Source organism: Tursiops truncatus, chromosome 20 (assembly GCF_011762595.2).
Source record: "Tursiops truncatus isolate mTurTru1 chromosome 20, mTurTru1.mat.Y, whole genome shotgun sequence".
NCBI classification, from domain to species: domain Eukaryota; kingdom Metazoa; phylum Chordata; class Mammalia; order Artiodactyla; family Delphinidae; genus Tursiops; species Tursiops truncatus.
In genome coordinates, this window is record NC_047053.1 from 46,097,484 (window position 1) to 46,113,604 (window position 16,121).

Below are 16,121 nucleotides of genomic sequence, written 5' to 3' on the forward strand. Positions count from 1 at the left end.
TTGCAGTGCATGTGCTTCTCATTGCAGAGGCATCTCTTGTTGCGGAGCATGGGCTCTAGGTGCGCAGGCTTCAGCAGTTGTGGCATAAGGGCTCAGTAGTTGCAGCTCGCAGGCTCTAGAGCACAGACTCAGTAGTTGTGGCACACAGGCTTAGTTGCTCCATGGCATGTGGGATCTTCCCAGACCAGGGCTTGAACCCATGTCCCCTGTATTGGCAGACAGATTCTTAACCACTGCTCCACCAGGGAAATCCCAGGATTATTTAAAAATTAAGGTATATACACTGGGTTGTTTTTTTTTTTTAAGACATAATGCCTTTGCACAGTTAATAGACTATAGTATAGTGTAAATATAACTTTTTTTTTTTTTGGACATGCAGCATGTGGGATCTGAGTTCCCCGACCAGGGATTGAACCCATGTCCCCTGCACTGGGAGCACAGTAAAACTTTTTTTATCAAAGTATAGTTGATGTACAATATTATATTTTACAATGTACAATATAGTGATTCAAAACTTTTAAAAGTTATACTCCATTTGTAGTTATTATAAAATATTGCCTATGTTCCCTGTGTTGTATAATATATCCTTATAGCTTATTTTATACATAATAGTTTGTACTTCTTACTCCCTTACCCCTACATTTTTATACCTCCCCCCCCACTGGTAACCACTAGTTCACTCTCTATTTCTGAGTCTGTTTCTTTTTTGTTGTATTCACTAGTTTGTTGTATCTTTTAGATTCCACATATAAGTGATATCATAGAGTATTTGTCTTTCTCTGTCTGACTTATTTCACTTAGCATGATACCCTCCAAATCATCCATGTTGTTGCAAATGGCAAGATTTAATTCTTTTTTTATGGCTGAGTGATATTCCATTATATATATATATATATATATATACACCACATCTTCTTTGTCCATTCATCTGTTGATGGACACTTAGGTTACTTCCATATCTTGGCAATTGTAAATAATGCTATGAACATTGGGGTCCATGTATCTTTTTGAATTAGTGTTTTTGTATTCTTTGAATATATACCCAGGAGTGGAAATGCTGGGTCATATGGTAGTTCTATTTTTAGCTTTTTGAGAAACCTCCATACTGTTCTCCACAGTGGCTGCACCAATTTACATTCCCACCAACAGTGTACAGGGGTTCCCTTTTCTCCACATCTTCATCAACATTTGTTTTCTTGTTTGTTTTCTAAATTTTTTATTTATTATTTTTTTAATTTTATTTATTTTTTGGCTGTGTTGGGTCTTTGTTGCTGTGTCAAGGCTTTCTCTAGTTGCGGCGAGCAGGGGCTACTACTCTTGCGGTGCACAGGCTTCTCATTGCGGTGGCTTCTCGTGTTGCAGAGCACAGGCTCTAGGCACACGGACTCAGTAGTTGTGGCTTGTGGGCTCTAGAGCGCAGTCTCAGTAGTTGTGGCGCATGGGCTTATTTGCTCTGCGGCATGTGGGGTCTTCCTGGATCAGGGATTGAACCCGTGTCCCTTGCATTGGCAGGTGGATTCTTAACCACGGCGCCACCAGGGAAGTCCCTGTTGGCTTTTGCTAAAATCATAGAGTATTTGAAATTGCAGGTGCTCTGGAAAATCTAGAATCGGAAAGCCTCTCTGGGCCTGTTTCTGCATCTCACAATGATGTACTCATGATCTCTAAGGGAACAATGCAAGTTAGCATTCCTATGGTTTGTCAACATGTAGCAGGAGCAGAAAGGAGAAGACTCACCCCCTGGGTGCTCACGTGGGAGCCAGCTGGGGATGGTAGTCACGGGGGGCGACCTTCCCTCCAGGGTGTGAGCCTGGGCCACAAAGCCCCTCCTTGGTGACCCCGGGCTGCCCCAAGCTCTGGTCAAGGGGAAGCCACAGGTAGACACAATTTGCAAATGACCCCGGCCCCTGACCCATTAATTGGCTCTTGCCAGTGACCTGTGACCTGGGGCAGAAAAAGAACAAGTGACCAGGACCAGCCAGTAGCTGAAGGAGGCACAGCAGGGAGGTCAGGGGAGCTCAGGGACAGAAACTACTGGAAGCCAGAGTAGCCAGCCAGAGGAGGAAGGAGAGCAGAGGGAGTGGCTGTGAGGTGTGGGGTCACCATGAGAGACCGCAGCCAGGGGACCCAGAGCAGCTCCCACCCCCTGCCCAGCACCAGGTCAGGTGTCCTTCCAAGGACATGGGCACATGTACATGCCTCTTGTTTCTGGAGATTGGAGTGTGTATCTATCCCTCTCCCCCAAAGAGTCTGACAACCCTTGGAGAGTTGAGGTGAGGTCGGGATGGGAGAAGGGAGGTGTGTGCTCTCAGGGGACAGGAAAATGCAAACCTCTGCAGCCTGATGCCAGCTCTGGCCTGACCTCAGAAAGCACAAGGGCTTCGTTCATGCATGGGGCGTTCGGGCATATGTGTGGGGTACGGGCTTCTTTTTGGGGTGATGAGAATGTAAAATTGACTGTGACAATGGTTGCCATATACTAAACACCATTGAACTGTGCGCTCTAAATGGGTGAGTTGTGTGGTTTGTGAACTCTGTCTTGATAAAGCCACTCACACAGGCGCACAATCACATACGGCACAAGCCCAGGAATCTTCTGCATACCAGGACACACACGGTCTCAGCTTGCTTCCTTTGCGCTCTGCTTTCACACGAGGGCAGAGGACAGGCTGGGCATCCCCTCCCCTCTGAAACCGCCTCACCTGCCCAGGAGGTCAGGAAGGTCTGGGTTGAAGCAAAGGGTATTTGGAACTGCATTAAAACCGTGATGCCAGGTGGAGTGGGGATGGTCTGTGGAGAGAGATGTGGGACCCTGACAGCAATGCACAGGGGATGGAAAGAGGTAGCAGGGACCGGCTGGGAGTCCAGATAATGGGGAGGGGCCTGCAGGGATTGGGTGAAAGGCCTCCAGCCCTCCAGCCCCCACCCCACAGGCTTTTGTGTAAGACTTACCTTTTGTGGTTTCAGATTAAAATAAAAAGACCCCGGGCAGGGGTGTATAGGCCCCCAGCCCAGTTGGGGCATCCTAAGTGTGAGTGAGTTTTGAGGGGGAGCTGGCAGAAGCCAGTGTCCCTGCTGGAAGCAGAATCATGAGCCTTGGAGGGGGTGGTGAAACCCACCCTGGCTGCAAAGGCGGGGCTCTGAGCCTGGCAGTTCTGCTTGGAAATGGCCTGGGCTAGGAGCTGGGAGTTCATCCATGTGAGTCATTCATGAAGCCAGTGTTTACTGAGTGCCTACTATGTGCCAGGCGCAGGCTGGGTGTCAGCTTGGAGTCAGTGTGAACCGGGATACTAATGAGGCCATTTCCAACAAAAAGAACACTCACCTATGTGGGAGCCTTCATGCCACATGCCAGCCTTCTGGCCGTGTTATTCCTGGTCCTAACACCATGCTCCAAGGGCAGGTCTAAGACACTGACTTTCACCTTCAAGGTCACACAAGAGCAGGGCTAGAGAGCAGAACACGAGCACAGAGAGGATTGCAATTCTGGAGAGTGTACAAGGCCCCCACTCCTGCGGCCAGAAGTGGGGAAGCAGCTGTCATAGTTACACCCTCTACAAGCCCTAGCCCTGCAAGGGTGCTTCACAATGGGAAACTGAGGCACACACAAGGGATGACTATGTGATTATCCTGACCAATTCTGAGGAAAAAAAAAGAAGCAGGCAGAACCCTGGGACCTGGGGGTAGCCCAAAGAGTTGCAGCTTCTTTCTGAGAAAGGACATCGAGGCCCCAGTAGGGGACTGCTGACCAGCGATCAGCCCAGGGCAGCTAAGGAAGTCTCCAGTCCAGTATTTCCAGGGAGCTGGTGCCAAGCCCCTTTCTGTTTCCAGTCTCCACTCATGGCTTTCTCTTGTGGGGAAACTGGACACTTAGCATATTCTGCCAGCAAGGCTAGTTTTACTAGTTTGGCAAAAATCTTCCCAACACCCTAAGACTGAGAAACTAGGCTAACCACTGTGCATGGACATGGGGTGTTCCTAATTGCCCACCACTCATTAGCAGCTGATCACGGTTTGCCTTGCAGCCTCTCCTTCTGTCTTCACACTGCTATGTAACGCTCAGGAATTGATGCCCGCTCCCCCAAATTGACCTCCAACTATTTTCAAACAGGGGCTGCACTACTGAGGCTGAGTGGTGGAGAGGGAAGACTTGTGAATGGAGAGACCAGGCACTTTCCTTCTCTGCAACCAGGGAAGATGATCCTGAATGGCGGCCCTGGCAACCATCTCACCCACACCTCTATGTAACCCCTGTGCTCAGAGCAGTATGTTTGTTAGCTGTCCAAAAATATGTATTAACAGCCTGTTTTATGGTTCTTTCTTTTTGGCTGGGGTGGGAGATAGGCGTAGAGAAGCATCGACACAAAAGTCATTCCTTCTTGGTTCAGGCACCTCTCTGAAGACCCAACGCAGACTAGATGAAAACATTGATCCAGTCTCCAGGCAATGGAACTGGAGAGGCAGGCAATGCAGACCTCACCCTCTGAAACGTGGTAGTGTCACCCTCACCCTTCAGTCTGACACCAGGCCCTAGGACGGCTCTTCCTTCAGTCCTAGGCTTGAGAGCGCTGTAGGCCCGGGACTTAGCTCATAGGGTGGGAAGGGCACAGCACAGTGCAGGTCTCGGCCAGCCCAAGAGATCTGTGCACACTTGTGTCCCCTGTAGCCTGGCCTGTGTCACTTCCCACAGGCGCCGGTGCAGGGAGGGCGGGCCCCTCTTGGAGAGTCCCGAATGTGCGGGTCTGGGGCCTGGAGGGACAAGCTCTCTCTCCTCTCTCCCTCCAGCAAAGGGCACTGCCTGTGTGCTTGTCCCAGGCCTGTCGCGAGGAGACGCTGGCTTCCCAGACACCTGCGGGAACAAACGAAGACCCTGCGAGAGCACGTGGGTCCTGCATGCGGAAGGGGGCCAAGCAAGGGGCTATCGGCCCGGGACTGCTGCGGGGAACAGGGGGCAAGGAGAGAAGGAGGTCTGGCCTGGCCTGGACGTCCGAGGGTCGCGAGGATGAAAGAAAACGCTGGGTTGCGGGGCGGGGGCTCGGGGGCGGGGGCGGGGGGGGGGGCGGGGGGGGGGGCCCGGCCCTGCCCCACCCGCCCCGCCCTGCCCCACCCGCCCCGCCCTGCCCCACCCGCCCCGCCCTGCCCTGCCCTGCTCGGCCCCGCCCCGCCCCGCCCCTCCCCAGCCTGTCTTTCGAGGCCCCGGCCCCGCCCTAGCCCCGCCCCTAGAGCTGTGAGGTCCCGCCGCCGGCCAGTTGCCGAAACCGCGGCCCCGCCCCTCGGTAGCGCGGCCCCGCCCTACCGGGGGTTGCTAGGGGAAGTGACGTCACAGCGCGATGGCGGTGGCTCCTTCCGGCAGCTGAAGGGGGTTTAGGCCCGGGAGATCCGAGTCCATCCGCGGCGGGGAGAGGGCAAGCGGGGTGGGCAGGGGCCGGAGCAGGGGCGGCGGCGCTCGGACTGTCCCATCCGTCCCGTATTGAGGCGTTGGGAGCGGCGGGGCGGCTGGAAAGCGATGGTGAAAGCGGGGCCGTGAGGGGGGCGGAGCCGGCAGCCGGACCCGCAGTAGCGGCAGCAGCGGCGCCGCCTCCCCGAGCTCAGACCCAGGAAGCGGCCGGGAGGGCAGGAGTGAACAGGTCGCTCCGCCGCCACCGCCATGGAGCTCAGAGTGGGGAACAGGTACCGGTTGGGCCGGAAGATCGGCAGCGGCTCCTTCGGAGACATCTATCTCGGTGAGGCGCCCTTCCCCGCGGATGGGCAGCCCCAAACCGGCGTCCCCCGGCCCCGGTTCCGCTCCGGCCCCCTCCCCGGCGACCCCGCCCCCGGCGGCCCCAACCCCAGCCCCCGCCCCGGGCATCCCCTCCGGCCAGTGGCGGTAAGCCTCGTCCCCGTCTGTTCGGGCCTCCCAGTTCCCCAGGCAGGAACTTGCGGCCTTTCCGACCCGCGCCCTCGAGGGCACCTGACCAACGTGCGCTCGCGGCCTTTGGGGAGCGGCCGGGAGCCTCGGTTAGGCCCTCGCTACCCGCTCGGCCCGGCCCTCGCTACCCGCTCGGCCCGCCCGCCTTGTGTCCGCTCCCGGTGTCCCTCCACGCAGACAAAGGGCCGTCGGCGAGTGCGGCCCCCGCGTCCTGCGCGCGTGCGGTGGGCACGAGTAGAGTCCGGGGCTGGCCGAGGCTTCTTCGGCGCTCCTCGTGACGATGCAGCCCCGGCTGACCAGCCCCTCTGGCCCGGGGTCTGGGCCGTGGACCGCAGGTGGCGCTCGGGGTCGCCTGGGGGCCAGTAGAGTGGTCGTTGAGAACATGTTGCGCATCCAAGTTCGGTACTAAGTAGCTCGGCGTAAACGAGAATGACATTCAGGTGATTCGGGACAAAGTCAGCGCTAGGGTGTTGGGAGAATTAGAGGCAAATAAAGTGGTAAAGCTCTGCTCATGAGCTTGTCCTTTTGCTATGAAAACTCTCCAGGTACACTGGAAAAAAATGGGATTAGAATGTTCTGGATTGTTTCAGATTTACAGTGAAAGAATGCACGTGTGTGTTAAAAGGTTGGCTTGAGTCTTAAAGTTGGAAGTTTTAAAAATATAAGCGTTTCTCAGAGAAATTGTGTGTAAGTTACTCCTACCCCCGCATTTGGGGACATCCAGCCTGGCCCGCAATGCATGTGCAGAGGGACTGTCATTGTGCAAGTTTGGGGGTGAACATGCTCTGCTTGCGCAGCCCGCTCTGGTGTTTCTGTTTGGCTGGTGTACTTGTCAGGGAGGGTCAGGAGTAGATTTGTATGTCAGTAATGCTTCTGGTTATGCTTTTCAGATGGTCCCAAGTGTGTGTGTGCTCACCGCCCCATCCTTGCCTCTTGTTACCTGGAGAGGATGCACGACCTCCTGGGCTAACAGCGTAAGAGGATTCCACACTTAGGGTAGTTCATAACTGCTTTTGGTACCCTTACCCTACAGTGTAATCCTGTCACATCGGTATGTGCTTTACTGCCCTGCTGAGTAAAACACACTTTAGAGATACTTGCATTTTACTATTTAAATATTTATGTCCAGTAGTCAGCAGTTGCCTTCTCAGCAGTGTTTTGGGAGGCGAAGTGCTGGGTAAATGCAAGCTGTTTGCCTTATTTATAGAACAATAGATTTTGGCAAAAGTTTTAACTTAGGATCTAGGAGCTGTACTGAAAAACCAATCTATTAGCCACCCTTACACAGATATGAAAAAGTAGATATTTTCAACATTTTTGTTCTCTGGTCTGAAACCTTGCCAGACAGTTTTCTGCTTTCCGAAGCTGCGTTCAGACAACCAAATCGTGGAACGTTGTCACCAAGTCATTCACAAAGAAGTTGAGAGTTTTGTGGGAGACCCTGAAAGCTTATTCACAACTGTGTCCTTTGGGCCTCACCTTGTGCTGGGCACACCAGTGGTGCTTGATCCAGCCAGGCACCGGCTGACCGGTCCCAGAGGGGTCTGTCCTCAGTTTCCTCCATCATGTTTATCCTAAAATGGATAGACTGTGGCTCTCGCGCCCTAGTTATGAGTACCCACATGGCCCACCCACTGGAGTACACGTAGAGTTACTTGTGTGGGGTTGGGTACAACTGATTTGGCTTTGACTCTTGGCCCAGGTGGTGGTCCCTTCAGGCTACATGCTACCCCACTGAGGAAATGTGAAGTGGTCTTGTTAGATTAAGATGTGACTGGAAAGGTGGGTCAGAGGAAGCTCACTATATACTGAAGTTAAGGGTCACAGATGACCGATCCAAAGACCATGGGATGGATTGAGTCTTCTGTACCATGTTTTTTTTCTATTTGTTAGGCAACTAGTCATTAGTTGAGGAATTCAGTCCTCATCTTAAAAATCGTTATGTTCTACGTATTCTAGTGTGACAGCAGTTAAAGTCGTTCCTACTACTGTCATTTTGCTATAGGTCAGAATGCTCTTAACTCCTCCTTCTTCACCTTCGTTTAAATGTGGGGTTTGGGGTCTTGGGTTTCCACCTGGGACTTTCTAGTGCTTTCAGACGTTTGAAGCCGGGGGTGGGGGGGGAAGAGAGAGCTGTCCTTCAGCTTGCCGAGTACCTTATGGACCAAGAAGGCCCAGTGCTAGCCTCCCTTTCCGGCAGCCTGCTGTGCTGACATGAGCATGTGGCAGTGTGCCCTGCAGGTTATTCCAATCCTTCCCAAACAGCGTGAGCCCCCTGTTCTCATGGAGTTCTGTTCTTGTCCCATGTCTGTCTTCTATAGGTGGTGGCAGTACCTCGGACCCTCCTCCCTGCCCCCCATTCATGATTGGTAGAATGGTGGTTTTCTTCCTGCTAGCTGTTGGCATTTGTACTTGATCCTGTTGCTCTGTCAATTTATCAGAGGATGGCCTCATCTGTCCAGCTGTTACCCAGGTGGAGTGTGTGGTTTGGCTTCATCACATACACAAATGCTTTTGGGGATCTAAAGCTTAGTAACCTCTTCATATTTTTGATTTTCATGTTTTTCCCCTCGCTGACTTTCATTTCTCTTCAGTGGCACCTAGCAGGATGTCTGGCACACAGTAGGGGTTCCAAAATGGTGGCTGGCTGGCCAGGAGAGGAAAGCAGTTGCCTGTATGCAACTTTCGTAGTCACGTGCCTGTGTCCTTTAGGGTGATGGCTTGAGTGTTCATAGATACCGCATCAGCTCTCAGTGGTTGCCCTGTGAGAGTGCCCTTTGCCCTGCTGTTCAGAGGCCTCTCCCTATTTCTTTGTCGATAAAACAGTCATCAATGGGAGTTACCTTTTTGTCCCAGGACAGGGTCAGTCTTGGAGTTAAGTTCATTTATCATCTGCCTTTGCTCAGCTTGAGGGGCATAATTTTGTTTTCCTAGGACCAGCATTAATCTGTGTCTAAACATAGACTAACATCTTCATCTAGTGAGGGGGAACTCCTGTCTGGCACTGGAGCTGCACAAAAGAGCTGAGGTTGTTGGGTGATAAAAGACCTCACTATAAACAGACACTGAGTAAACGTGATGTGCCACTTGGTTTTGACTTGCTCTGAATCTGGAACCCAGAGCTCAATAGTATCTTTCAGATTTTTGTTCCCCATCTAGAAGTACTTCTAAAAGTTACCTGTTGTGAAGGACCAGGTTTTGTAATTTCCATTCTGTGGCAGATCAGCACTTTTGTAAAATGTTAAAATGTTAAAATGTTGCAGCAATGTCATGTTGCTATCAGAGCTCTGGGGTGCTTCCTTGCTGTCCTGTATTTGTCCCCTTGTGGACTGGTGGTAGTTTGAGGACAAGACTTGGAGCAGCACTGCCAGTAGAGCACAGGGGCTGCTGTCAGCCAGGGAGGTGGGACAGGACTGCAGGGCTACAGTGGTGGACCACCTCAGTTTTGCTCAGTGGTCTCTTATGTTTGGTTCCCATGGAATACCCAGAACTTGCAGTGCTGCTGTTTCACCCAGTGGTGAAGACCTCTCAGAGGAGGCAGCCTGCGTGTGTGCTGCCCTCAAGTCTGTTTGGTAGAGAACCCAGCCTCCCCTCTTTGAGTCATCAGACTCAGGGCAACCTTCACAACTGTGATGCTGTAGAGGGCTGTTTCTGTTTGCAGGTGTGATCCTGGGGGAGGCTGGCTCTGTTGCTGGTGTGATCCTGGGGGAGGCTGGCTCTGTTGCTGGTGTGATCCTGGGGGAGGTGGGCTCTGTTGCTGGTGTGATCTTAGGAGAAGTGGTCTGTGTTTCCAGGTGTGATCTTAGGGTAAGTTGGCTCTGTTGCTGGTGTCATCCTGGGGGAAGTGGGCTCCTTTGCTGGTGTGATCTTAGGGAAGGTTGGCTCTGTTGCTGGTGTGATCCTGGGGGAGGCTGGCTCCATCTGCTGGTGTGATCCGGGGTGGGGGGGGGGAAGGCTGGAATTCATATTGTGTTCCAGAGTTGCCTGTGGTCATTTGTCCCCAAGACTGTCAGTATTGCAGGGTGACTCAGATGTTAGCTTTACCAGCCACAGTACAGTGGAACCAGAAGTGTCCTCAGCCTTCCTGAAGGTGCTAGTTCAGTAGGTAGCCTGTGTGGGCCCAGGCTGTGTTGTCACTGAGAACCTGCCTCCTGGCAAAGGTGACAGGGCTGACATAGTTGGAGGAGCAAGTGTGCTATCATCAGAGGCTTCTCTGCTCCTGCTTTGGGGTGGGGGGAGTTGCTGATGTAACTAGTAAGGTGAGTCATCTGTTCCTCATGGGCTGGTGAGTTCAGTTCAGAGTGCCAGGTCCTCACAGGAACTCAGAGTTCATTTTTCGTTTGCACAGTACGTTTTACAATGAAGTAATTTCTCTTGTAGCTAGATAGATTATCCTAGCCTCAGGGAGGAAGAACAAAATGTATTACCTGTCTTTCTTCTGAGTGCCCAGGAGTCTTTGTGGAATGGTAAATGGAGTTCTTAAATTTAGAATGGTCCCTGGCAGTGATCAGATTGTGGTTATTCCCATGGAACCCCAGCATTGGTGACCGGTTTTGGATCCAGGCCCGCTAGAAGCAGCCGCATCTCAAGCAGCTGTCTGAGCAGACTAGAGGAGAAAGTTTCTCTGTCCTTCTTGGGCAGTTACTGGGTTCATGAATATCAGCAGACAGCTCTCCTGCAGGTCATCATTGTTCTAATGCTTGCTGACCTTACTCTGCCTTTTATCCGGGAGTCTTAACGTTCTCTGTAACCAGTAACCCATTCATCCCACAACTCCCTCATGAAACAGACTGCTGGTCTCCCTGCTGAACTCAAATGGTGAGGGAATCTGAGTTGCCAGGGACTGGCAACATTGCTTTGCCCAGCAGGATGGGTCTGGGTTCTGCCTGGGCTGCTGGAGCCAGTGTTAATTCCTTCACGAATAACCATACTACTGGGAAGGATTAAAGTGCTTTATACTTAGAAGGAACTGGTGAGGAAAGCAGGGGGAGAGCTAGGTATGTGCTTTCTAAAGACTGCTTTTCCCATTCTCTCCAGTGAATGCTTCTTGAGGGAGGGCTTGTAGCATAGCTTTGGGTCAGATTGGAACTCAGGAGCATTCGTGTGTGAAGCCTGGAGGGGTAGTGGTTGTCAACATTTGCAGGTCCATATTGTAGTAAAGAAGAGGACGGCATCTTGAGGTTAAAACTCTAATCTTTAATCACGATCTGGTGACCAGGAGGTGTGAGCAGATGTATTGCCGGTTTTAGCACAAAACTAGCAAAAGGTGAGTGACAAGTACACTTTGCATAGATGTGATTAGGGCTTTGAAAACAGAGCCCAGTCCTGTTTCAGTGTCCATAGGAGACGCACAGTATGTCCTGGTCCCTGGGAGGGGAGAGGTGTGCTGGGCCTCCCTGGGCCTGGCCTGGCCTGTGATGGCTGAGTGATGGCTCCTGCTGTGTCGTGGGAACCGAGTCCCCTTGAGAAGCGACCTGCTGTATGCGGCTTGGTACCTGGGCCACATGGACTGGGATGGGCTGAGGCCATGTGAGAGTTCAGTGGAAACCCAGCCACCTCTCTGGAGAGAGGCTCGCACACACCCAAGACCTGTCAAGGCAGCATGGAGAAATGGGGCCCACACGGAATGTGTTGCCCTGGGACTCCCCACGGTCTGGCTTTGGGTGGGTGAATACAGGGCTGACCAACAGGCTGGATGAGAAGGTTCAGACCAGATGGGGGTCCTGTGGAGAGAACTGCATACCCTGTCTCTCAGTCCCCTGGTGATCAGAGTAGAGCCATATGGAAGTAGGTGATGTAATACCAAATAAGACTTTTCTATACGTATCAAATATTCCTATTTTAAAAAGTGAAAATAAGGATATTTTCCCACAGGGGTTTATCTACCACTGACAGCATCTTGTAGTAGAAAGTGGAGTGCATCCATCACCTGGTCCTCCTTGGAAGATTCAGATAGCACTCGTTGTTTCTCCAGCGTGTTCTAACATTGGGTGAGGTGGTAGACACCAGACGATTAACGTTTGTGATTTTCTTTCTTTGCCAAGGTACGGACATTGCTGCAGGAGAAGAAGTTGCCATCAAGCTTGAATGTGTCAAAACCAAACACCCTCAGCTCCATATTGAGAGCAAAATCTACAAAATGATGCAGGGAGGAGGTATGGTCTTTACCTGTTAAGAAAACCAAGGTGGTGTTTGATGAGGGAGAATACAGATGTCATGAATCACAGTCTGGTTAATTAGGAAAAGGGGCAGAAGCGTTCATACCCTTGACCCCATCCTGTGGCTTCCTTCAGATACTGTCTGAGAGGCCTGTAGAGGGGCTCACTCGACAAAAAGAAACATTTTATGCTTTTTTGCATAAATATTCTCTTCCTTAGTTTCGTATTACGTACTGGTGTCTTTGAATGCAGACTTGTGTGAACGCTGACCTAGAGCTTGCTGCTGGTCCTCCTGTGCCGCCTTGGTCATGCCTGCAGCTTTGGGATGGTCCCTGCAGACTCTCCTGAGTGAGACCCCTTCTAGCTTAGTTACTGTCCCCATTCTGTGAAACCTCCCATTGGGCCTGAGGGTACCTAATATCAGAGTGCCCATCCTGATTTCAGAGTCTACCTTTTAGAATTCTCTGGACTTTGAGATTGTTTGGCAGGAAGGGGTTTTATTGGGGGTCTCAGAGTCCTGAAGACACTGCAGCATTTTGAAGGGTGTGCCTGTGCTGCTCCCCAAGGAGCTCAGGAAGCCCAGGCACATCCCTGAACGTCTTGAGCTTTCTCTGGGGACGGGGCTTCGTGTGTGAAGAATAGCTGTGTTATTTCCTTTTGGATACCCTTTGAAGCAGAAACCCCCATGATACTTTCATAGTTGGGGGGGGTGGGGTCGGGATGGCTCTTGGCACCTTGCCAAAAGGAAGCTTGTCTTCAGAGTCTGTGTTGGTCCTTTGGTCAGGTGGAAAGGGAGGACTGGTGATGTGATTTCTTGACGTCTTTGCTTCACAAAGCAGTTTAATCTGTGTTACTTACTACCAGAAACCAGCATATCTCAGCTGACGTAGCACAGGGTGTCTCTTTAACAGCAGATATATCTTAAAGCAACACAAACAGTCCTATGAGACGACTGCAGAAGGGTGTGTCCAGTGCCGCTTGTCCTGGGCATTATGGGACCAGAACAGGCTGTGGGTTCTCAGATGGCACATAGGGAGGAAACTCCCTGGCCCCTCCTGTGCCCAGGGAGACGTTGGCAGAGGACCCTGCCAGTGTGTCTGTCCTCTGGCGGCCCTCAGCAGGCTTCTCAGGCATCAGGGATGGTCTACACAGCTTTTAAGGTGGTGATGAGTAGGAGGAGGTGACTTGGTTTGTGGCCTTCGTGGTGGGAGGAGCTTAGTGCTGGGGGTTGGATGAAACCTTCTGACTGAAAAGCTTGTGTGTTTGAGGAGCAGCATCTCAGAACTCAGAAGCTGGGCCCCCAGGGATGGAGGGAAGAAGAGCTGACACCCAGGGAGGAGCTGGTGTAGTAGATTGAGACTCAACAGAGGGGGACTTCCCTGGTGGTGCAGTGGTTAAGAATCCACCGGCCAATGCAGGGGACACAGGTTTGAGCCCTGGTCCAGGAAGATCCCACATGCCGTGGAGCAACTAAGCCTGAGCGCCACAACTACTGAGCCTGCGCTCTAGAGCCTGCAAGCTACAACTACTGAGCCCGTGTGCCACAACTACTGAAGCCCACGTGCCTAGAGCCCGTGCTCCGCAACAAGAGAAGCCACTGCAACGAGAAGCCTGAGCACTGCAACGAAGAGTAGTAGCCCCTGCTCGCTGCAACTAGAGAAAGCCTGCACGCAGCAACGAAGACCCAACGCAGCCAAAAAGAAATAAACGAATGAATAATTTTTTAAAAAGACTCAACAGAGGGAATTCCCTGGCAGCCCAGTGGTTAGGACTCTGTGCTTTCACTACCAGGGGCATGGGTTCAGTCCCTGGTCAGGGAACTAAGATCCTGCAAGCCCTGTGGCGCAGCCAAAAAAAAAAAAAAAACTCAACAGAAAGGAGTTTATTTGGTTTAGAACAAGGTCTCTCCTCAGGAGCATAGCTGTTTTTTGTGGACGCTGTCTTCTGCAGGAGGACAGGGAGCAGCATCCTAGGTGCCAGTAGCCCCCCGCCCCCAAGTTAAGGTGATCAGAAATGTCTCCAGACGCTGCTCGATGCCCCTGGGTGCACTGTCGCTTCCTGTTTTGACCCCCTGCTTTAGGACGTAAAGGATCACTTGCTCTCCTGGTCTTCCCATGCCCCTTCTCTAGGATCCTGGAAACCTACTGGGATTCCAGACATAGCTCTTCTCCTGTCTGGCCCTTCCCCACGCATAAGTCAGGTTTTACTCCTGTTTCAGATACACACTTGGTGAATACTATCAGGGTGTAAATTTCTGTTTTAGAAAACAGATTCTGTCCAGGAGAGCAGAGAGCAGCATCTTGCTACTGTTCTGTGAGTTCGTCCTAGCCAAGATAAAGCTGGGATGGCAGAGGAGATAGAGTTCGGCTCTGCCCAGAAACCTCACAGCTCTGCTGTTGACCAGCCTTCTACATCCATCTCATGTGGGTGCATCTCTGATCGTGGCTCTTTTTATGTTAAGTTCTGTGCTTCGTTGCAGGTGGTTGATATTGACGGCATCGTAGGAGAAAGCTCGAAGCCCAGGGCCTGCCTTGCCCTCTCTAACTCGTAGTACAGGGTTGCCCGGGATGCTGCCTCATGATGGTGGCCTTGCAGTGCTTGGCTAGAGACAGCTGCTGTGCTGGGTCACTCAGGTCCCCTAGGGGAGGGGTTAGCATTAAAAACAAAAACATGTTTTGGGGGTGGATGAAATGGGTGAAGGGGTTCAGTTGTATGGTGACATTTGATAACCAGACTTATTGTGGTGATCACCTTTTATTAGTGTATACAAAGATTGAATTGTGTTGTACACTTGAAACTAATATGTTATATACCAATTTTACCTGAATAAAAACAAAAACAAACACACGCTAGTGTCAGGTATTGTTAAGAGCGTTTTTAAACATGCGGGCACGTTCTCCGCCACACAGTCATGTGCAGTGGGTATCATCAGCCTCGTGTAACAAATGAGGAAACTGAGGCTGTGTCCAAAGGACAGAGATCTGAACTTGAGCATTGTAGGTCCCAGGCCACTCCTGCACAGCGGCCCTCCATGGCGGTCAGGGATCAAGAACGTGCCCCAGGGCTTCCCTGGTGGAGCAGTGTTTAAGAATCTGCTTGCCAATGCAGGGGACACAGGTTTGAGCCCTGGTCTGGGAAGATCCCACGTGCCGCAGAGCAACTAAGCCCGTGCACCACAAATACTGAGCCTGCGCTCCACAGCCCGTGAGCCACAGCTCCTGAAGCCCGGGTGCCTAGAGCCTGTGCTCTGCAACAAGAGAAGCCACCGCAATGAGAAGGCCGCGCACAGCAACAAAGACCCAACGTAGCCAAAAATAAATTAATTAAATTAATTAATTAATTAAAAATACCTTTAAAAAAAGAAGAAGAAGAAAGTGCCCCAGGTCTAGTTGGAGCAATAGGTAAAAAACCTGAAATAGAAATAATTTTAAGTTAATTACGTTAGTGAAGGATATGGGTGGACACCAAGTTTTTATCAAAACAGAGTGGCCTGCCAGGCAGAACCTAGAGGCTAAGGCTGAGGCTGTGCTTCCCAATCCTAATAACCCCACAAAGTGTCTTTAGACCATGTCCTCCTTCGGGAAACTCCAAGTGGAGAACCTTTGTTTAGTTCACAGCTGCTTCTGGTCAAGGTTCATGGCAGGTGTGGGACAGGAGTGTGGGCCCTTTGTATCAGAGAATCCAGGCCAGGGGTGAGGGTAGGAGCTCTGCGCTGAGGGTGGGTGGATGCCGCCAGCAGTGTGGCTGTGGGGCCACCAGTGAGTAGAAACAGGCAGCTTCACCCGAGTTCACTCTCTCTCATCTCATGTGCCTGTCCAGTTCCCGCAGTGTATTTCAGACAATCACGCTCTTTTTGCTATGAAATGTTTTACGGTACTTAAGAACATATGTAGCTCGTGGCTATCAAGAATACTAAAGTGAACCCCCAGAACTCCCACCTTCTTGAAAGAGGGAGCAGGACGGCCCTTGGCACCTGTGTGCCCACCCCAGGGCGCCCTCTCTGCAGCTGCCCAAAGCCTGTCTCCGCATGCCCTTGCCTAGTTTGTTTTTATTTT

The 16,121-nt window shown here is 51.7% G+C and overlaps 1 protein-coding gene across 7 annotated transcripts in view; it reads left to right on the forward strand.

Moving 5' to 3' along the window:
• The first annotated feature begins 5,502 nt into the window (after positions 1-5,502).
• CSNK1D (casein kinase 1 delta) overlaps positions 5,503-16,121 on the forward strand; it is a 37,378-nt gene continuing 26,759 nt past the window's right edge. For 3 of the 7 annotated variants that reach the window (XM_033847444.2, XM_033847447.2, XM_033847445.2), the window contains exons 1-3: positions 5,503-5,723; positions 11,127-11,174; positions 11,953-12,063. In XM_033847444.2, the coding sequence (XP_033703335.1) occupies positions 5,648-5,723; positions 11,127-11,174; positions 11,953-12,063 (235 nt within the window). In that variant the 5' untranslated portion in view covers positions 5,503-5,647. Of the gene's footprint in view, positions 5,724-11,064; positions 11,175-11,952; positions 12,064-16,121 lie in introns of all 7 variants that reach the window. The other 4 variants (XM_033847446.2, XM_033847449.2, XM_033847448.2 and 1 more) reach the window with 2 other exon arrangements.